The 22,041-nt window shown below is 43.2% G+C and overlaps 2 protein-coding genes across 2 annotated transcripts; both read right to left on the bottom strand.

Annotated features, from left to right (window-relative positions):
• LOC8077362 (germin-like protein 1-3) lies at positions 1,606–2,871 on the bottom strand. Its single transcript, XM_002456895.2, has 2 exons — positions 2,601–2,871; positions 1,606–2,498 (listed from the first exon to the last, which is right to left on the bottom strand). Exons 1-2 carry the CDS (start codon positions 2,731–2,733, stop codon positions 1,957–1,959), a joined length of 675 nt encoding a protein of 224 aa, XP_002456940.1. The 5' UTR covers positions 2,734–2,871; the 3' UTR covers positions 1,606–1,956.
• On the bottom strand, positions 9,971–20,169 carry LOC8062331 (villin-2). Its single transcript, XM_002456894.2, has 24 exons — positions 19,922–20,169; positions 17,306–17,417; positions 17,075–17,174; positions 16,909–16,977; positions 16,591–16,827; positions 16,333–16,510; positions 16,119–16,251; positions 15,253–15,412; positions 15,014–15,170; positions 14,839–14,942; positions 14,578–14,736; positions 14,181–14,249; positions 14,033–14,101; positions 13,750–13,887; positions 13,442–13,570; positions 12,900–13,050; positions 12,722–12,732; positions 12,498–12,638; positions 12,276–12,401; positions 12,081–12,137; positions 11,746–11,844; positions 11,382–11,622; positions 10,766–11,022; positions 9,971–10,477 (listed from the first exon to the last, which is right to left on the bottom strand). The coding sequence occupies exons 2-24, from the start codon at positions 17,356–17,358 to the stop codon at positions 10,364–10,366; spliced, it is 2,952 nt and encodes a 983-aa protein (XP_002456939.1). The 5' UTR covers positions 17,359–17,417; positions 19,922–20,169; the 3' UTR covers positions 9,971–10,363.

Below are 22,041 nucleotides of genomic sequence, written 5' to 3'. Positions count from 1 at the left end.
TTCAAAGTGCTAACTCCTCCCAAATATGCCAAAACAATTTTAGCACATGAGTTTGCTTTTCGCAAAGAATTTTTCAGGGTTTTCTCATGCACCTCATCATTTCACTAAGCGCTTATGCATATGCACATTAACCTCACACTTAGTGGCACTAGATGACCATTAAGGATTTTCCCTTTTTATAGTATGGCCATCTATTCTAAATCCAACCATGCACCCTATTGCACCTTGGTTGTCAAAAGCAAAGTCCTATCATATACCATTGCCTTGTGTCTCGCTTTTGCTCCATCTTCTCACCATTTAATGAACCTTTGCACTTATGTGATCATGATCTCCATCTATATCACCTCCTATGCCTTGTTCATCACCATCAAGAGGACACTAGCCAATCATACTCAATGAAAGCATCGGTCCACATGGTTGACACACAATTACTAAAACCAAACTAGAGCTTCTAGTTGTCCGCTGCTTGCTGCAAGTTGCGGCCACAGTCAAGTTTTGAGTCGTGCGTGCAGCGTGCCTCCATTTCTCTGTTGAACTCATATTCTAGTCCATCATGCACTCCCCACTGGCTGCCGCATGCATGCTCAAATCGCATTGCATGTTGCAATCCATCTCCTTGAGGTTATGCGCCTGGACTGTGGTCTGCGGTTCATGTACTCAGAGTGAGAGAACAAAGGTTACTATGGGAGAGAGAAGTGGGTTCAAGAGATGGCGAGATCCACCATAAGAGAGGCAAAGGTGGTTGTGTGGTCTTGTGCTTTTGTGGAGCTAAGGAGTGAGGACATATAGTCTGTTTGGGACTGATCCACAAACTCCACCGTGGAGAAGCTCTAGAAAACTTGGAGTTTCTTGAGTAGCTATTTAGGTGCTCTCACACCTTCATCTTTTTTTTTCTTGTAGCAGAGTTTGTAGAGTTCCACTTATCTATACACCTAATAAGCATGCAATGGAATTGTCCACAAGTAGAACCACGGCAAAACTAAAGATCGCGGGGGTACTTGCAATTCTGATCCAGGTGGCGGAAGCCATGGCACCTGAGGCACCATAGCAGCAAATTGCAAAGTGGTGACCTTGTGGTTGAACAAGAAGCAGTTGACGCAGCGGCCTTGAAGCTCAGGTGGATGCCTAGACATTGGCAGTTAAGGATAAGGGCTAGCTCATCTTGAGAGATAGGGTTGAACGGTACAACAACGGGGAAGATGTAAGTGGGGGACTTACAAGAGACCTTGGAGGAGGACTGGGTGGATGTCTAGGATGCCGTGGCGGGCGGCGTGTGGTTGGTCGTCCAAGGTGGAGGACAACGCTCAAAGAGAAGGGTGTAGGAGCGATCCAAAAGGAGGAGGTGGACAACCGTTCCAGAGCGTGGTAGTGACCGTGGGCGTGTTCGTCGGGTCCGGTGTGGGAGCCAGCAAAGTGTTGAAACATTGTTCAGTGTGTGCTTTTGTGATGGAGGCTCTACATGCAGAGAAGTTGAACTCGGAAGGCGATTGTTCAAGAACAGTAAGACGAACAGGAATTACCGGGTGGACTACGTTCTTGATGGTGGCTCATTGATCTTGCCCGACCAGAGTTCGATTGCACGGCTGCAGCTTGTCCATCAAAGCATCAACAAGGACCATATATAAGGTTTTATTATCCGATGAATAATACGTTGCAAGAGCAACAACGATGACACTCATTTCTGTGGATTTGCATTAATTGAAAGATACACACCACCTTACACGTACAAATATGGCTCATGCAGAAATTCAGGCGCAACAACTGCGAACCGTCGGTGCCATGACCTTGACCTCACCAAGAACTAAAGACGAGAACCCAACGAAATGACCCATCACACCTTGCTTTACGGCTAGAATACAATCGAAGTGATACTTTCGTTATTAATAATACCATCGATCGATCGACGACCTGGCGCTTGCATTGCATGAACATGAACATGAACATGGCAGGCCTTTATTACTTGGGCGGGAACTTGGACTTGATGGCCTCGACGAGTCCTCCGTCGATCTGGAAGCTCCTGGCGAGCACGTCGGTGGGCACGGGCGGCGCCGCTCCGAAGAGGGCCTCGGCGACGGGCTGCGTGCCGGGCAGCTGGCTGTCGAAGGCGGAGAGCACCGCGGCGGGGCTGCCGCCGTTGTTCTTCTGGTAGTGGACGAGCCCCCTGGGGAAGACGAAGACCTCGCCGGCGCAGACGGTGCGGGCGTACAGGCGGTTGGCGGTGGTGACGAAGCCGACGTCGAGGGAGCCCTGGAGGACGAAGATGACCTCGGTGGCGCGCGGGTGGACGTGCGGCGGGTTCACGCCCCACGCCGCGAAGTCGATGCGCGACACCGACACGCCCAGCGTGTTGAGCCCCGGCAGCGTCTCCACGTTCGCCGACGTCACCGCGGAACCCAACGCGTTGCCCGTGTTCCCCGGGGTCGCCAGCGCGTTCGAGAAGAAGTCGTTCGCCGTCACGTTCTCCGGCCTCTTGCACGGGAACCCGTTCACCCGCAGTGCTGCATGGCACGCATATATACTTGTTATATATATATATATATATATATAACATTGTTGCTAGCTAGTGCATGTTGTGGAGCTAGACCGATGATGACACTTACGGCCCTTGAGGGATTTGTAGTCGGCGACGCAGATGTCCTGGAGCATGTCGGGGTCGCCGGCGAGCACCGCAGGGGCGGCGAGCGCCAGGAGGACGGCGGCGGCGAGGAGGGAAGTGGCGAGCTTGTTAGTCATGGTTGGTCGACGTCAAAAAGTATGTACTTTGCTGACAAACTGTGCTACTGGTTCGATCGCCCTCTTGTGAGCTAGCTAGCTGTTGGCAGGTAGCTATGTGCAAGTGCAAGAAGGGAAATGGCTGGGTTGCATTGGTCTGAGGACGACGAGGGAGGGCAGCTGGTATTTATAGTGGTGGCTCCCAGACCTAAGCTGGTACTAGTATTAGTTGCTTAATAAACACATGACCGGCCGGTGCATCGCACGTACTGTATGGATTGGATCGGACGACGTACGTGCACATGCATGCATGTATGCATTTGAACAGGTTAATTGGAAAGATGAATATATATAGCTAGTAATAAGGTAGGCTTTCAGTATATGTCGTTCTTTCTTGTTGTACATGCATGTTGTCTCTATTTGAGATGTGGGGAGAGGCCAGAGGGGTGTACGTATGTACAGTGGTAGAATCAGCAAATTTAATTAAAAAGACCAGACAAATACGATTGTATTATTTAGTGTAATAAAAATATATAATTATATTTAATAATTTGTAATTAATTTTTACACTATTTATAATAAAAAATGTAAAATTTTGAAAATTGATATTTTTACTATATATATTCAAATATAGGTATTAAACAAAATCTATATATTGTGCTTGGGGCCACGGCCCCTGCTACCCCTGGCTCCTCCACTGCGTACGTATACATGCATACGTGTGACGATAGATATCAATATAATATGTAATCAAGTCGTTCAATAATTGAACATTAGTATCCATGGTGGGGGACGGTGGTCGGCAGCAAGGGCGAAGCCGAGCAAGAACGGCGGCGGGCAGCTGGAGGAGGAAGAACAGTCCCCTGGAAAAATCTGGTGGAGTGGAGGACAAGACACTCGATCTGTGGTTTTCTAATAGACAGACTCTAGAGGGTTCTTACTTCTGCAGCACTAAGGTTAATATTGGACGCCGACTTTTTGGCTGAGAATATATTGGTACGACACCACTGCACGTCTACGGCGCGCCGAGCTCCGATCCTAGGCTGCGCTACATACACGCTACAGCTGGCAATGAATCATGCACTGTGTACCGTATAGCCTCGCCGTGTCTGCCCCTGAAATTGTACGACCGAGTGCACATGCATCTGCATGCATGCATACGTACGTGAGGGCCAAGAGACATATTATCGATCGATGGATCGATCAGATCAGGCGCTGGGCGGCAGCCACCAACCGAGATTGATCCATTCGTTTCACTATATATGCATTATATGTCGTCCTATTTATGTGCCAGTGTATGCCACCAAACTTTATATACAACCGTTAAATAAAAAGCTACTCTCCCGCCTCATCTCCTGCGTGCGCATGCATGTACTCCTATATATATATATATATATATATATATATATATATATATATATATATATATATATATATATACACACACACACACTCTCTCCAATGGCTGCGTCTAGATCAGGAACTAAAAAAGTACTCCTCCAATCCCCTACGCAGAGCTCGCCGTACGTGACATTAATATAGTGCGTACCTGAAACCATGCACATTCTCTGCGGTGGCGGTTAAAAGAAACGAAAAATCACGCCAAAGAACGCCCATAATTGCAGTGACGATCGAACCGGCCGGACCGAAATGCAGTAACGACTGTACGTACGGTTAATTGGTGACTTGTTACTCGAATTGATCGACCATGGAGTACGCATGCAGTTGTTGCAATATAATCCTAGACAGTAGACACGCTGTGTTTATGGTGATGAGACGTATACCCAACAAATCACGTACTACGAATGCATATATATATATATATATATATATCATATATCGTGCATGCATATGTACATATATACACGGCGTACGCGTAGCTAGTACTACACATTATTGACCGAGTACTTGACTCCCATGCCTACATACGCACGCGTACCCCTGTCCAGCTGATTATGTATGTATAATTACATGTATATCACTACTAAAAAAACTTAACCATAACCTTTTCAAAACCCCACGGAGGCGGGCATAATTTTAAACCGCCTTAGTTAATGCCTCCGATTAATCGAGGCGGTTGTTTTTTATTGACCGAGGCGGTTATGGACAACCGCCTCGTAAAATGGATTTACCGAGGCGGGTAGCTTAAAACGTACGTCTTGGTTAATAGCGATTTACCGAGGCGGTTGTTCTAATGCAAACGCCTCGGTTAATATATTAACCGAGGCGGGCATACTATAAGACCCGTCTCGGATAATATTGGCCTATCTCGGAGTCCAACTGCCCCTCTCGGCCCAATATTTTGCTCAACATATATATTGGCCACTTCCTCAGCCACTTAGGGTTTCCCAAGTCGCTTCTCCTCCCCGTGCACTCTTCTCATCATGCCGCCGCTGCTGCCCCATCGCCCCGACACCGCCAAGCGCAAGCCCCTCCCGTGCCTGCGCCGACGCCCAAGACCCCCGCGCAGGTGCCGCGGCCCGACGAGCCCGTCCTCGCCGCCGCTGCTGCCCCGTCGCCGCGTGCCGGCCTCGACCTGAACGCGGAGCCGGAGCCGGAGGCACCCTCGACGCCAGTCAGCTCCTCTCTCCCTCACGTACCCTCTCTCCCTCAGCGCCATCCCCTCCCTCTCAACCATGGCGGCACCCCTATCTCCCCCACGCGAAGACACGGGGCCAGGTGGCGCTACGCGTGCGGCGCCGCGAGGTTGGGCACGACCGCGCAGGGCCGAGCGTCGCGACATGCGCGGTGGCCCGAGGCTAAGCAGCGTCCCTCCCTCTCTCACAGGCGAGCAGCACCCGTGCCCCCTCCTCTCTGTCTTCTCCCACCACCTCGCAGATCCTGCGGGGAGATGCCCTCTGGCGGCGGATCCTGCGAGGGAGAGGGTGGATCCTGCAGATCCTGTAGAGGAGAGAATGGATCTGACGGGAAGAAACCATGGGGAGAAGATGGATCTCGGCTCCGGCGAGGCGGATCCGGCACAAGAGCGGTGGGTCCGGTGAATCCCAGAACGAGGCTCGATCCAGGCCCGGTTATGCGGCCTTTTCTTTTCTTTTTTTATTTCATTAACCATAGCGGGCAAGTGAACCGCCTCAGTAAATCATTCATTTACCGTACTGAAAGTACGTATCGTACTACTGCCAGAAAATAAACTGTGCACACATATATTATTATATACTGTACGTCTCTATGCATGCACATGCAACATATATGATCGTCGTCCTTGCGTGCATGCATGCATGATGAACTGGTTTAATTAATTTAATTTGCTTTATATATAAAATCCGGAAAATCTACATGCCTTAATTATGCCTATAAAAGCTCAATGTAACTGACAGGTGCGTCGATTATACTACTATTGACTTTTCCCGCGCGCGCGTAGATCGCAAAAAACTAGTGATTGCGTGACATGGACATGGCGCGTGCTAACCGCGAAAATTTGCATCCTCATTTGTCGGTTCGAAGCTCTTCATCATCTATAGTGATCACATTTCTTTTTCTTTCTTTCGTTGTATTAATTAACTACGCGTGATCGATCAGATGGCACCGTCATACATGCATATATATCATGCACGTACCAAACGTCAACATTGATGGAAGGATACACGTATGGTTAGACTTAGACTGCCCGTATGGTACGTAGTATAAAGTTACAAACACTGTGGTGTACTAATTATTACACATGCACCTCTGATCTACAGAGTATATATGCATGACTTCGATACAGAAAGCTAGCTATACCCACCATTTCTGCCTACTAGTTCCTATTAATAATGACGAGGTGCACTAGCTATTAGCTAGCGCTCGATCCATCAATCTTGCTCGTGAACCTCATTAAATTGCGCACCAGCAGTGTCAGACTTTATGCTCACAAATTATGGTCTGTATTTGCACTGTACATTTGTGCTGTGTTATTTAACACACGTTACTGTTTTTAATTATATGCATGCTCGATAGGTAGAGTTTATGTTTAACTGTACTCACTCCAACATTTTCAAAATTTATCCTACAATTTAGCATCTATTCATGAGTTTTTCCTACTTCCAACTAGGGCCGGGTGTTTGAGCCACGAAAAACGACACAAATTAAATACCCCTATCGTCTATCCTCGTCTGGCATGGTTTATTTTGGTTGCAATGCAAATGCAATTGGCAGGTTGCAAGTGCTGCATGCATGCATGTTTATTAATTTGGTTATGCGTGTAATGAAGCAGCACCCCAACAGAGACGAGGGTAATAATCAATATTAAGACCTTAAGGGTGTGTTTGATAATTAACTACAAATTGCCACACTTCTTTGATAAACTTTACTAAATTTGTAACTAATAATTTGTTCACCACGCCTTAGATAGGTATATATGGTTTGGCGAAGAAAAGGGAAAAAAAAGAAGAGACATTGAGGCAGTGACAGGTGGATCAAAGCATTGCTTTCATGACACTGACCTAGGGGATAAATGGATTCTTGTGGCCAATATTACGACCATGTCATAAAAAACTCATTGGCTTGTGAGACCCTACGTGTAATTGTTCCATCTATTCTCCTATACACATGCCTGAGAAGTTCATAGCAGAGCAACAGACATCACTCAATTTTTTTTTCTAAAAGAAGTTTATCATTAGTTGAAATAAATGGGATACATTATAACTTACAACAATGTGATATAAGGCCTATTTAGTTCTATATGGAATACAAAATGCCAACTACTTTGAAAATAATGAAATACAAAATATCAAGGTTATGTTTAGTTCCATCCAAAATGCAGAATTTATTGTCCTTATTATAACCTCTTGAGGCTCTTTTGGACTTTTTTTTTTGTCTTTTGAAGCCAAAATCCAAAATGGATAATAGCCACCTATTTGCCAAAATTTTTGCATGGTGTTTAGTTCCATTATATAAAATGATAGAACGAAACCCAGAATTTTTTTGGGATGAAAGGGGAACTAAACACCCCCATAATGTGATATAAGATTAAATTGAAAAGAGGGTTAAAGGGACATACAATTTGTGAGAGAGCGACTTGACAATGATTTTAGTGACAATGGAGTTAAAATTAAACTACCTTGATTTCGCACCAGTAGAATAATAAGCACTGCCACAGATAGTATTGGGATAAAAGAAGATGAGAGGAAGAGAGATATTATAGATTTAAGCCAATAAATTCACCGACAATAGCTACATGGCCGGAGTTCATGCAATGCGACGCATGGAGAAAATAACCAATAAAACCAAACAAAGGAACAGAATTATTTACGGAGAAAAATGTTTGAAGTAAGAAAAAACTAATTGTTGTAGAGAGAAACGCTAACTACCTAGTATATGTTATTTGTGCGGACCATATACTAAGACTGAAAAGTGGGTTTTAATTAGGTCTCTTGGTCTCTTGTCATCTGAATGAAGCTGATATACAAGATTGCGCGCAATTAAGGGACCTTTCAAATCAGATTATTATTATCATTATATTTCTGGAAGTCGAAGCAAAAGGAAGAAGAGTAGCTTACATATTTGCGTACACGGGATGATGCATGCATGATATGACACGTGTTTGACATTTTTGCACCGACAAAAAAAGGGAACACAATTATAGCCACCTAATTTCCCGGACGTGCATGTCTTCCTCCTAACGGCGGCCGTACGATGACAATTAAGCTAATTGCCAGGATTACACGCCTGCTAATTTCTGAGATTAGACACTTAACACACCTGTTAGTGAGGACGGTATCAACAACCATACTGTCCACGTTACATTTTTCGCAAAAAGATTTAAATTTGTACCAAGGTGTCACGTTCGTTTGTTATGTGGGCGCACACTAGATTATTTACTGGGCCTGTCTTCCGCATTTGAACCAAGGGTAAGGCCCAACTTATTTAACGTTGGTTGGGACGAAGCCATTGGGCTTTTCCGCCGCCGCCACCAGCAATGCAGTGGTGTTCTGTTCACTTGCCTCTGTCTCAAGGTCACCTGACGATCTCTGCTGTCTGTGTACGTCCAGCGTCTCTGGTGGGTACAACGGCCACTCCTTTGCAGGCAACTAGGCACGGGAGAAGCTCTGCCTCTGCTGGCTGTCGATTGCTTCAGACCCGATGCAGCTCTTTACTTCTTTGGATAGCTAACTAATACTCACTGTAATTAGGGGTGCAAATGAGTGATGATTAAATATTTATACTACTTCTCTAAAAAAAAAATTAAAAAGTAGTACAAATATTTGAATTAAAGAGGTTTGGAGGTGCACCTAAAGGTTACCCTTTTGCACCCCTAACTATAATGCAGATTATAAATTATTTTAACCTTTTGAGATAGATATAGATTTTATATTATATAGTATCTCTACAAGACGAAATGAGAGGCCACTTCGCTCTTTTTTCCCCTCAACCGTTACATTTTGATCGGACGGTAGAAAAGCGGGGCAAAGCAGTGGGTGTGTTCCAGCGTTTCGTCACTCGCCCGTAGCCCCCGGAGCGTCGCGAATTCCTCTCGACGAGAGGACCTGGATCCTGATATTTCCTCTTCCTGTCGTGCCGGCCGGCCTCCGCCCTTGGCTCGCCCTGTAGCCCTCCTAGCCTGTCCCTCCAACGCAGCTCGCCAACATGTAACACGATTGTTGAAAATATCAAAGCCGCAGATCGTACAAGAATCCAGGCTCTGTTCCTTTACCAATATTTGCTGATTTATTCTCGGAGCACATGATCGCAATATGCCTCAATTCCATTGTATACGGAATAACTGCTTACTAGTAGAATGATCGCGTTTGTTTGTACATTTAAATTTCTACTAGTTTAGTTTTAAAATGAGTTGGATGAGTTTGAAATGGTTAGGACTATTGATTTATATCATCAAAATATTTGCTGATAGAAGACCACAACGATCATAATCTGCTCTATAAAGGGATGTTTGTTTCACCTAGCAACTCCTTAATTTAGTCACATTTAAGCACTTTTTACCCCCAAACACTATGACTAAATGGAACTAAATGGTCCTTAGTCCCCTCTAGTCACTTTGGAGTGACAAAAAAGGGCTAAACCATTTTGGAGCTACTAAAGTTTAGGAGGGCAAATCAAACAGAGCCTAATTCCACTTTTCCACAGTTAAAATTATAAAATGAATTTTATACGCCCTTACAACTCCTGAGCCAGACACTGGACAAATCTATGTTCTCGTCACAAATGACAACCATGCATGTTGCTTGGAGTACATCTATGAAAATCCCCTAAAAAATCTATGAAAAGAAAGAAAATAAATGCAAGGCCAGACAAAAATGGAGAAATTCAACCAAGTGTTCAAATCCCAAACAACTGCCAACCATCAACAGCAAACGGATAGCACAAATATTTCGTGTGCGATACATCTGAATGACTACAATGGTAACCTACCAGAAAATGCCCATACGTAACAAACTGATGAAAAAAACGATATACACATATGGACAGTCACAAAGCAAGCTATGAGCATCTTAGGACCTCGCAAGCAACACAACTCAGGCCATGTACAAATAAAAGAATTGACCTATAAAATTGGTTGCAAAAAAACCAACCGAGCAAAGCCACCAGTAACCCGTCCTCAGAAATGACCAACAATATATTAATAGACTTACTCCCATGGGACCGACCATTCATGACACATTTTGCAGCAGACACTAGAAACAAGGCTTTCTCTTCAGAAGAGATCTGCTTTTCGCTTCTGTAGTTCTTGCTTCCAATTTGGCTGTTGGTAGAATGCATCCTTAGTCATGCCAAAAACAGTTTGGAATTCACTATCTGATAAGTATGCCTGCAGAATGAATAGAGTAATTATTCAATAAAATTGACCCAGCACGGTTCAATGTAAACCTCTCTTTAAGCAAACTCGAACATGAATAGACTGGGCTAAAAGAGCAACAAAAGAATATATGTGTGGATAAATGTGAAAAGGAGTTGTTCAAAGAGAACCAATCGAACCATGCATCAATATAACAGAAGCAAGGAATCTAGCTGCAGGCGAAAGGCTGTGGTTACTCCATAACTATACTTATGAATTCACCGCTTTAAGGAGAATAGGGGATGGCTGCAGGGAACAAACCTCTCTACGTTTGTAATCTATCCCACGAACTGGATCGGTAGATTTGGATATCAAGCGGTCATAGCTAAATGTCGCTTCACCAACATTCTCTGTTGTTTCTTCCACTGGGGCCTCAGCCACTGCTCCATCTGTGCCAGATGGTGCCCCATCTACTGCAGCATCTTTTTCCTGGTGAAACACATTGGACTCCCCAGCTTCAGACTGAGGAGAAGATGGACCAGATACCCCAGCTGGAGTTATGACAACCCTGTCGACATCTGCATTGATCAAAGTTGTCAAACTTTCAAGTGAGTGATAGGCCAGCAAAGTGGTAGTGGACTTCATCTATGTACATTCCATTACCCATGACTATAAAAAAAGGGCAAAGGTGTACCAACAAAGTCAAATAGACATGACTCCAAGGCTACATTTGCAAAGAAAAAAAGCCAAGACTATAAAGAAAACATTTTGAAGAAATGAGGAATACAGATCAGAGAACTCAAAATGCCTAAATAATGACAAACTGGAAAAGAATACAGAAAGAAAATTCAAAGAAAGTAAGAAACTTTCGGCCCATGTACATTTGCCTAGCTATTCTTTAACAAATGATAAATTGAAAAGGAAACTTTAGCTCTACCAGTCTTATCAGCTGTGCTGCTAGCTTTTGCTCGTAGATTTTCTGAAGATCCAGATTGCTCAGCAGTCAGCACAGAGGATAGTGCAGCTACAGCAGCTGCTCTTTGAGAACCTTGACCTGAGCGAGATGGAGGTGGTGTTTTGTTGGGTTTTAAGGATGTTTTGAATGCATTAGATAAGGCAGCCAGTGCTGAGGCACGCTGAGTGGGTCCATCGCCTGTGCTTTTAGGCCTCTCATTAGACTGAAAAGAAGGATCATGTAGGTAGTTAGTAATTACATCAGTGTTTTCTTCAAGAATGTATCATTATTTTAGACGAAATGTAGACATTTTTGTGAGAAGTCAAATCAATGGTTTCAAACCTACCAGCCTTTGTTGAGATGATGGATTGAATGCGGATGATAGAGCTGCTAATGCAGATGCCCTCTGAGTTGGTCCACCATTACCAGAGCTCCTAGATGCACCCTAAAAAAGGACTGATGTAAAGATTGTACTAGCTTAACATGTATTTGCATTTCCAAATAATGGTTCAATGTAACCTTTCTACAGTTCATGAAATAGTTATTCATGCAAATATCAAATCCATCTTATATAAACTTAGCAACTGACTTGAGAACATCCAAAAAACTCATTAAAGAAAATCATGCATATATGCATGTGTTTTGTTAATATATAACTCAAACCTAAAATCTCAGGTTTACCTCAGACCGCAATCCAAAAAGTAGTGAGAGTTTCTTCTGGAAAGAATTTCCATGAACCTGTGTAAAGATGAAACTTATTAGTAAACGTGATGCAGATTATAACAAGAAAATAAAATCAACTATTTTTTTTTCTGACTAATATCAGATAGAACAGCAAAAACATAATAAAACAGCATAAGATAACCAAGATCATACCAAAGATTTTGTGTTATCCCAAGAGAAGTACGTCTTGAAGAAGCATGGCTCATTCCCTTCCATGACTTTATATAGTGGTACATATGGAGAAAGATCTTCAATAGAATTTGCATGCTCCACGTATTTCTGGGGGAGAAGTAGTTGTTAAGCATACAGAATAACGGTAGTACAACAGCAAACAGGAACTGACCACTTGAATAAGGCCAGGGCTTCAGTTGATACCTGGCCAATATCAAAGGCTTTCTGTTTCTCTTTTGATTCTACGCACTGACCAATCCAAATGAAAACCTCACCATGTGTGTCAAGTATCATCATGTCTTCAGTTAACAAATCATCTTGGGAAAAGTTGAAGATCTCAGTAACCTGAATAAGCCCATAAAATCAGATACCCTGAATTTTGCAAAACAAAATATAGATCTAAGAAGAGCAAGTGTAAGAGGACGGACCTCCAGTCTCCCTGGTTAATGACGATGATCGTAGCATAAACAAAACCGAGCAATAAAATGATAATTAGGCCAGAAACTTGTATAATATAGATATCTCAAAAATGAATGAAAGGGAACATTAACTTCATACTGATATACAACTGCAAGAAAGTATGTACAAAAGTTTACAGCAACTGACCGTTCTTGAATGAGAATGCATATAAGTGAGGCTCTCTAGTAATAATATCCTGAGGAGCATTTTTATTTGTATAACTCTGTTTTCCTCCAAGTGCAAACCAGAAAGCAGAACTCTCTGTCCCCTCCTTGCAGTGCTTCACTGCAATGCCAGGCTGTAAGATTGGAAATATTCAAACGTTAGAAGCAGATTTTTTTTTCTCGAACTATGCAGGAGAACTGCATGTCATTTCATTAAGAAGACAGAAATACACAGAAAAGAGGCTAAGTGCCTTTTCCAGACCCCAAAAAACACACAAAAAAGGCACCACATGCACAAAAAAAGCGACCACCAATAGCCCCTGAGTTAAATAAGTAGTTGGCCAGGGCAAGTGACCTCAAGGGCAACTCTTGTTGCGCTAAAGCATCAGCAGAACACCAAAGGGTGCACTCATACACAGAAGCGGATATTGAAGAAGAGGAAAAACCTCAATTGATTTATAGAACTTAAAAAGTGCTAGAAATTTTAATTGGTTGGCTTAAAGTTGTCTAAAGGTGCCCTCATACCTTCAAAAATTCAGCAACTTTTGCTGCCCACTGCTGTTGCTCATATGTGCTAGAATTGCCAAACCATGTAAACATAGCATTTCCAGATTGCAGTACAAAACACTCCGTTGAGCTTAAAGACGTTGCCACCTATAAAACAATAACCGATCAGCTCAAAGGATAAGCAACTGAATTTCACTGGTAGCAAATGTTGAACCAATCTATTCTAAAATACCACACCACACGACTAGCACATTATATTTATAAATCAAAGAGCCTTCAAGACAAAAAAAAATCATCGACATCTAGTAGAAAGAGCTAGGTAGTACCGCATCAACTTGAAGAGTCTTGTTGTTGTGGATAGATGTCCCAGATACTCGAATTAGAGCTATGCCTTCAGTAGAATAAGTCTCAGCCGTCGCACCCTTTTCTTCTATGAGCTTCTTGTATCCAGATCCAATTCCACCCTACACAATTTATTTCGCCAGAAACATATTATGCATGTATATTATTTAGATTGCATACAAAGGTGAGCTACAAATCCATTACTGAAAAAATCAAATAAAATAATGGAAGCAAGAAAAAAATGTTTGGTAGTCTTAACATGTGTACCTTCAAGATAACCATGGGCTGGAAAAGAGCAACAAATTGTGGTGGCTCCTTCCCTTGGTATATACGGCCCTACAAAATAACTATAAATAACTCAAAGTCGTCTCTTGCGAACAAATATTGTAGGCACATCTGAAATAAAATGCAGCACCAGAACTGGCCGTCCTTTCAATGAATTCCACACTGTATTAGTTATTTGAGATGCCGATACTTGATCGTCCTGCAAAGCAAACGCCAAAACAGTAAATATAGATCAGGCCTGTACAAGTGCAGGAGTAAATTCTATAAAAGGACAAGAACAAGTGCAAAGTAAATTCAAGAGAATTCATGCCAACAGCTAAGCAGATAGGCATAAATTGTTTGGTTTTAAATACAAGAAATATGTTTTAACTTAAAACAGTAAATTTTATCAGCAAACACTCCACAATAAAAAAATGCCACATTGCCAATGCAAACTGACAAATTTTAATTAAGCACAAAGGTAGAAGACAGGATGCCAAAACAATTTAATTAAGATCAAAAAAGAGAAAGGCAGTAACATGCAATACCACCAAGCTATCCTTCCCAATCCAGTAGCTGAGATAGTATTCTTCTTTCTTGTCGCCTGAATGATACGTATAGAGAATGATATAACAGTCTCCACTGTAAAACTTTCCAATATCCTCTTTTGGCAGGGCAGTCTTAGCATTGCCATCAATGCACCATACCTGTTACAATTTGGTTTAGTAAGGAATGTATATAGATATCTTGTATGTTTACTTGTTTCATAAACAACTCAGCTCATAAAAAGGAATATTGATCAATTTAACCTCAAGCTTCCCACCGCCTTCAAGCAAAGGAGGAACTTCCTCATTCACTGGAGTGGCGCTTTTTGCAGCTCCCTTGAGATCAACACCTTGTTGCTTCAATAAAGCTGAAAAGATACAGAATTATTATCAGCAAACAAAAGGGAGCTTTCAATGTCCTCATAATTGAATGACATACCTGCAACCTTTCCCCGCCCTTCTTCTGCGCCAGGGCTCCCAGCAGCATTACCCACTGGCCATGATTCAAACTTGGACTTGAAAGCATGACTCTCATAACCTTGAATCACTTGAGTTACCCTCGTTGTCTTTGGACGCTTTTGATTAATAAGGAATTCCTGCAGAAGAGAAAACCATGAAAGTGTTAACTACAAGAAATGGGGAAAAGGGTGAGAAAAGAAAATTAGTTCAAGAATTTACCTCAACTGCTTTAGTGGCAGATTTTCTATCCTCCATTTGTGTTACCCGGCCAACCCATACATATATTTCAGCCCCACAGTCAAGTAAGAAACATTTGGTATTTTCAAGCACAGCTTTTGTAAGAGCTGTTTCTTCCAGCTTCAATTGGCCATCATTGATGCTGCACGAAGAACATTTCATAATGTAACTGTAAAACACAGAAGACGCTATGGGGACATAAAGAACTTAGACATGATATAATCAGTAGGGGCATAGTAAACCACAGAAATTTACTCAGCAATAGCATGGACTCACTAAACCTTTTCATATATATATGGGCATGTTACACAGAGATATATTTAGCCACAGCATGAGCTCATTAGACATTTTCTTATATGTGGGTATTGCTTCCAACAATGATTGATGCTGCAACTATTACAAAAGCATTTAGCAAAGAATACAGGGTACAGCCACTTCCCAGTTTGCGGCTACTATGCAATCCTCACACTGTAAAACTTTGCAATTAAAGGAAAAGGTTTTTAATTCTATGAAGATTTTGTTTTCATGGCCCCACAAGCTCAAAATAGGTAACATTTCAAAGTAGTAAGACACAACACAGATTAAACCAAAGCAATGCCAAGCTGCTAAGCCACAAAACATTTACATGTATCTTAGATACACCAATTGGTCTCAAAGACCAAATAGAATCCTATTTATATTAAGAGGTACTATTGCAGGGGAACAACAGAAACTAAGCATTGATATGATTTACAGCAGTTGACCAAGATTTAAAGAATTTAAGTCTTTCATTGCTGTAACTTTTACTATAATTTTGGATCAATCACCTACCAAATGATTTTCATAACAATGATTGTCATAGGAAATACCTGTACAGCTTTGGTGCTGTAGTTTCAAGTACAACATCATCATCACTCACAGTTTTTTTCCCAATTGGTGCAAAACCTCCAAAAAGGACCCAGAATTCTCCAGAGTCTGACTCTGCTTGTAATTTCCCATCATCTGGCATAAAAACCATAAGAATAGAGATAGAGAAAAAAGGGGACGACAAAATTGCCAGTCCAAATATCATATATCCCTCACCAACGATCGCAACATCGCAAACACCCCCATGGTACTTCTCCTTTAAATGTTGGATTACTTCCAACGCCTTGGCCCTTTCTTGGATATTGGAGTTAGCACCATTAAACTGGTATATCTTATTTTCAGTATCTAAGACAAACACATCATCATGGTTTAATGATGAACGGGCAAAGGGAACCTGAACAAAGAAGACAACATCCGCAATTATTGAGCTGAAATTGTAAATGATGTGCAGTAAGGGGAGTGAATCTCCCATACCTCTTTAACCCGAATAGCTCTCTTCCCTCTGCAAATATACAACCGTGTTTCAAACTTCTCCTCTTCAGGCTTTTTGAACCCAGAGGCGAAACCACCCTCCAAAGGTATAATGCAAGGCTTGAAGTATGACAAGAATTTGTCAGATTCATAACCTTGGAGTTCCCTATGTTGGATTGCACGACCCCCAAGGATGGCATCGAGTTCAACTGTCTTGATGGCTGCAGTACCAGCTTCATCCTGCAATACCGACACATAGTCACAAGAAAGGCTAGAAGTAGTACATATAATAACACAGAATTTAAGTCCACAAGTGTGTACTTGACTCGAATCTTTCCCAATCCAGAAGTGGATATCGTATAGATAGGCACCACCTTTAGTACAGGTCGTCTACAAATGAAACAGAAATAGCTCACAACTTTTTGTCTTATGAATGGAAAAATTGAAGATGTTTTATGGGATACGAGAATAAAGGGCAAGCAGGCACCTGCAGAACTATGTATGAATCTCCACAGTAGAATTTACCATAATCAGATTTTGGCAGCGCAACAGGCTTAAAATCTTCAATCCGCCATATTTCTGTCCCACTAAATTATGCTAAGGGATACACATACATTTATAAACACGTTCTAAATTTGCAAGCTTGAGTAAATGAAAAAAAGTCTATCAATTTCTCAAAAGAGAACCAGAATAGACTGACAAACATGTGAAAGGATACACTTTTTGGCCAGCCCCTTGAAAAGCAGGATCTAACACTTTTGCAGTTGACATCTGGAAGCAACTTTCCTTGGATTACTTTGAAGAAAACAAAATGATAGCAGATGGTTCCCCTGTACAAGTGTAATATTAGAGACACACCATATGTTAAGAACCGAAAAACAATAAAGCAATCAGTTTACATTGAAAATATGAGAGTGTGTTTGATTAAGCCAAAAATAAAAAGGAAAATATTAAACCAAAATACCAATTACAAATAAGGCAGGTAACATATTCTAGATATTGAAGTTAGAGAAGTTTAACCTAGGGCAAAGCTAAACTTAACTATAATTAGGAATTAGGAATGGGGAGTACAAATGTATAATTCACAGGTATGGAAAAGATTCAGAATTACATATTGAGCTAGATATAGCTCTAAAAATAACTGAGTGAGATTTCAGATTTATCTTTGCCTTATAGATGTTCACTACTGAACTATTTTCCACAAGAAAAGAAACCTAATCGTCTCCAGATCCCATTGAACAGAAGCCGTGTACCTCTACCTAATTCCTCTAAGTAGGGATGAAAACTGTTGGGAACGATCAGAAGAGGCCAAAATTGTTTCTGTTTTCATTTTTTTTCATAAACAAATCGAAAACGATATTGCCAGAAATAAATATTGGTCGGTAGTTGATAATGCATAGTACAAAAACAGCATGCATAGGAATGGTAAGCCAAGTCTTCAAGCATGCTTTACTGTTTTTATTTTTTAAAACGAACAAACATGCTTACTACCTATACAAGTTGAACACACATGTAAACTGATATGTTAAAATAGGACAAGAATATGGGAGTGTGGGATATATATATAGGCAAAAAACGGTCGACAGGTGTAAATTGCTAAAACGGTTGAAACCATTATCATTTCCATGTTTGATGTTTCAGCAAAGATCCAAGATCGTGATAAAATCATAAAACTTCAATAATAAGCCATGGTAAACGATATGTTCTGTTTCTGTTTTCATCCCTACCTCAAAGCAAAGCACTGTATCCATGACAAGCCATGTGTATTACAATAATAGTATATTAAGACATTTCTTAAGCATGGTAACATCTATGTGAGCAAGTGGTGCTATGGTGCTACCCTTTGTTTTAAGATTTTCCTCTGCTTGTAACCTCAATTACATAATTAAGGTATCGATTTCAATTCTTTCGCTAATTTATTCATTAGTTTCCTTTTGATGTCAACTCATTTCTATCTACCTCAGTCAGGTCCTTTACAAGTGCTTATCACTTGGCTCAATCAAACATTTACATCTTTGGTCAGTTTCGTCATTGCTCTCAGGTTTTCAGTCCTGTTTATCTAAATTGTTCACCCTGTCGTATAACCATGGTGTTGGTATTGCTTTGCCCAAATGTAGCGGACTGGGCTGAGAAATGTTCATACTTCAAACCAAGTGTGCGGACAGCGTGATTGGAGCAGGTGTCTACATTAAGTGTCTACAGGTGAATTTAATTAAGTTACAAGTGTTTTTTGTATTTAGGTCTAGATTAAGTGACTTCTTGCTCATTCTTAAAATATGGGTTCAAGTTAGTGCAACTTTGTGAAAATGGTAGGCAGTACTGATTTTTTTTTTTACTATTGCCTTTACACAATTAGTAGGAAGTGGATAGCGAGTGCTTGGGCTGATCCAAATGCATGCTATTGGAAGTAGGCAATGTTTTGTATCCCTTTCCGTAAACACTAGATGTATTATCTATAGCTGTTCATAGTTCAAGTTATTAGCTCAAAGAGTTGCCTAGGTGCGAGTTTAGCGGTCTCAACGGACAGTGTGCATGACCCAAAACCTCTGCTGTAACCAACAGCCTACATGTAAGAAAACCCCAGCTTGATCCTCTAAGAAGCACTATACGCTATCTTGTAGCATTGGCCTTTTTCCCTTTGACTCCTCCACAAATCGGCATCCATCAATCTCGGCATAGGCATGGTCTTCTTGTCACCATGTTCATAGCTGGTACTATATGCTTGGCCGGATACCGACGCTGGGGCACGTGTCACTCTTGGCTTTGGCAAAGGTAGCCTTCCACCAGCCTTGAAAAAAAAACAAATATCCCACTAGAGCAGCAACAGAGCACTTCAGTATTTCCCCTACCTATGGTACAGACAGCGATTGCTCACGATGATGGGCAGAGTCAAACGTTGATGCCGATCACGCGATCCGCTTCGTATACAAGTGCAAGGTGCTCGCAGCTGCTGGCTGGATCATGAGATTTTTCTTCCAGCAAGACAACACGACGGACAGCTAACGGTGGTGTTAAGCTTGAGACAGTCCAAAAAAAAAACTTGGAGAGTACCAATTACCAAAGCGATCGCAGCACTCCAGCTCACGTCAAACAATTGGCAACAAAATGGATGAATCCAAAACGGATTGGATTGGATTTCATTCCAGGGCTCACAGGAAACAAGCGAGTCGTGTGGAGAAGCAATTCGTCCACAGGAGCTATGCCATCGAACTAACTAGCGAAAGCAGAAAACCAGCCAGGGCCCGGGGCGGGCAGGCGGATCTAACACCGCGAGGACGCCAGCGGGAGCTGGGCAATTGAGGTGAGAGCGAGGGAGAGAGAAGAGACGAAATACCTGGATCTAGATCGTCGGGCGGGCGGTCGGGCAGCCGGCGGAGGGCCTGCGGCGTCGCCGGATCTGCTGCGCTCGCGGGGGGAGAGAGAGAGGCTGGCGCCCCGCCGATCGCGGGATCAGGAAGCGGGGGAGCGGAACGCGGGGAGGCGAGGCCACTGATCAGTGGATCAGAGACAGCGGTCACCCCCGCACAGGCGTAGAGGCCGGACGGACAGAGGGGGAGAGAGGGAGGAGGAGCCACCTGGAACAGAGTGTCCAGCGTAAATAGGGGCAGCGGAGGCGATGATGGACGCTGGACGGGGACGGCACTGCTGGCTCGGCGCGGCTCGGCCGGCTCGTCCCCGGCTCGGCGCGGCGCGGCGCTGGAGTACGTAGCAGGATACGTACGGCCGACGGACCACCGGCACCGACCGACCAGGGCGGCAGGGACCTTTCCCTGCTTTTCAAATTTCGTTCACCCATCCGCTAACTCCAAACAAAAGTCCTTACCTATATACTTTGGGAATTTGTGTTTGGCCACGCTCAAAAAGTCAATAACATGCGGCCAAATACTCTAATCTATAGAGTTGAATTATCACTCGCTCCTTCCATATACTCATTTATATAATAACGAGCACATGACGTTTAGTTCGGATTAAGTTAAACTTTGTTCAAATTTGATTAGGTTCATGTTTAAAATAAATTGTATCAGGATGTGTTTCTCTAATAGGTCAATTATATGAAACTCTTTTAATAGTTTTTACGCATAGTAAGTATTACAATTATATATATATTAGTTTTTTTTACTTCCCAAAGTAATTTCATGTTACGCAAAGACATTGAAATACAAATTATTGAGCCACAAGTTTTTTGGGAAGATGCTCTCCGCACTCCCCAGCAGTACGGTGAATAGTGAACCTTCTCACTCGGTGCCGTGAGAGGTCTGAGCTCCAACGGGCAGTAGGCTCAACAGTAGGTGGATACAGTGAATGCTCTCTCTCCCTCTATTAATGGCGGCATCGCGCCCCTTATATAGGGCCTGGAAACCGACCTAATGACATTTACATAAATGCCCCTGACGGTGGGGGAATATTCCAGCATATTCTTTCATCGCAGTCTACTGACCCTAATACACCTGCGTAATTTCACATTGCAAGCCCTTCGTTCATCCTCTGTCTGGGGCCTCAGCTGGTCGGAGGCTTGGATCCTCCGCCCAGTTGCGGATCCTCCGACGCTTTGGTGTCGGAGGTTCCTCAGCCCGGCTGGGCCGGAGGTTGCTCGACCCGGCCACCCCGGGAGTTCCTCCTTAACCCGGTCCAGTCGGAGGTTCCTCGGCCTGGCCGCGTCCTCCCGCCATCCTCGGACCCGGGAGGGTCGGAGGTTCCCACCTTTCTTCGCTCGTGGACCTCCGCCGGTGTCTCAGTCCCTGCACACACTTAGCACGACCAGACGAGTCGTCAACATTAGCATTTCCCGATGAAGGATATCCTCCGACGCTTCAGGCGTCGGAGGTTCCTCAGGTGAAGGATAACCTCCGACGCTACCAGGGGGAAGGATGAAGCTGTTCCCCAACAGTTCCCCCTTTTTTGGGCTAATGGCACTCCTGCGGTCCATGTGCTCAAAAACATGCTACGCTGCGGAGACTATGAGCATGGTTGCCGCCTTCCCCCCTGGTGCGCAGGATGTGTTTGTTAGCAAATGTTGGATAATTGTTTCTTTTACTTAGTCATAAATTTTCTTGGTTTCTTTGTTTTGCCGGGATCCTCCGATCATTGTTGCTATGTTAGTCTGATATCCTACGCGCGTTAGATTGCGGAGGGTTGCGGAGGATATTATAGCCGTTGGAGTTAGCCGTTGGCATTGACGAAGCGCAACGGTCAGGCTGATTCCTCCGCTTATAGCCGTTGGGCGCGGGGAATCGCAACGGTCACGTTGCCGCAGGCCCCCCCCCTATAAAAGGGCATTGGGGAGGCTCTTGGGTCTCACCCTTGCTGCCTGTTGTTTGCGCTTCTTCCTTCGCCCACTCGCATTCGCTCTAGTTGCGTATAGCTCTTAAGTGTTTGCGGAGGATATAAAGTGGCTCATTTTCCTTCGCATCGTCCTTCAAGGTCAGATTTTTCTGGTCCTTTGCGTAATTTTCT

The sequence above is a fragment of the Sorghum bicolor genome, chromosome 3 (assembly GCF_000003195.3).
Source record: "Sorghum bicolor cultivar BTx623 chromosome 3, Sorghum_bicolor_NCBIv3, whole genome shotgun sequence".
NCBI classification, from domain to species: domain Eukaryota; kingdom Viridiplantae; phylum Streptophyta; class Magnoliopsida; order Poales; family Poaceae; genus Sorghum; species Sorghum bicolor.
The sequence above is the reverse complement of the archived record's forward strand: the minus strand, read 5'-3'. Positions and strand labels throughout refer to the sequence as shown.

Coding starts and splice junctions, on each gene's coding strand:
- LOC8077362 (XM_002456895.2), bottom strand. CDS start 2,733: ATGACTAACAAGCTCGCCACTTCCCTCCTCGCCGCCGCCGTCCTCCTG. Junction 2,499..2,600: donor CTACAAATCCCTCAAGGGCC/GTAAGTGTCATC, acceptor CGTGCCATGCAG/CACTGCGGGTGAACGGGTTC.
- LOC8062331 (XM_002456894.2), bottom strand. CDS start 17,358: ATGTCAACTGCAAAAGTGTTAGATCCTGCTTTTCAAGGGGCTGGCCAA. Junction 15,413..16,118: donor ACAGCACCAAAGCTGTACAG/GTATTTCCTATG, acceptor TTCTTCGTGCAG/CATCAATGATGGCCAATTGA. Junction 13,051..13,441: donor AAGTTGCTGAATTTTTGAAG/GTATGAGGGCAC, acceptor CCAATCTTACAG/CCTGGCATTGCAGTGAAGCA.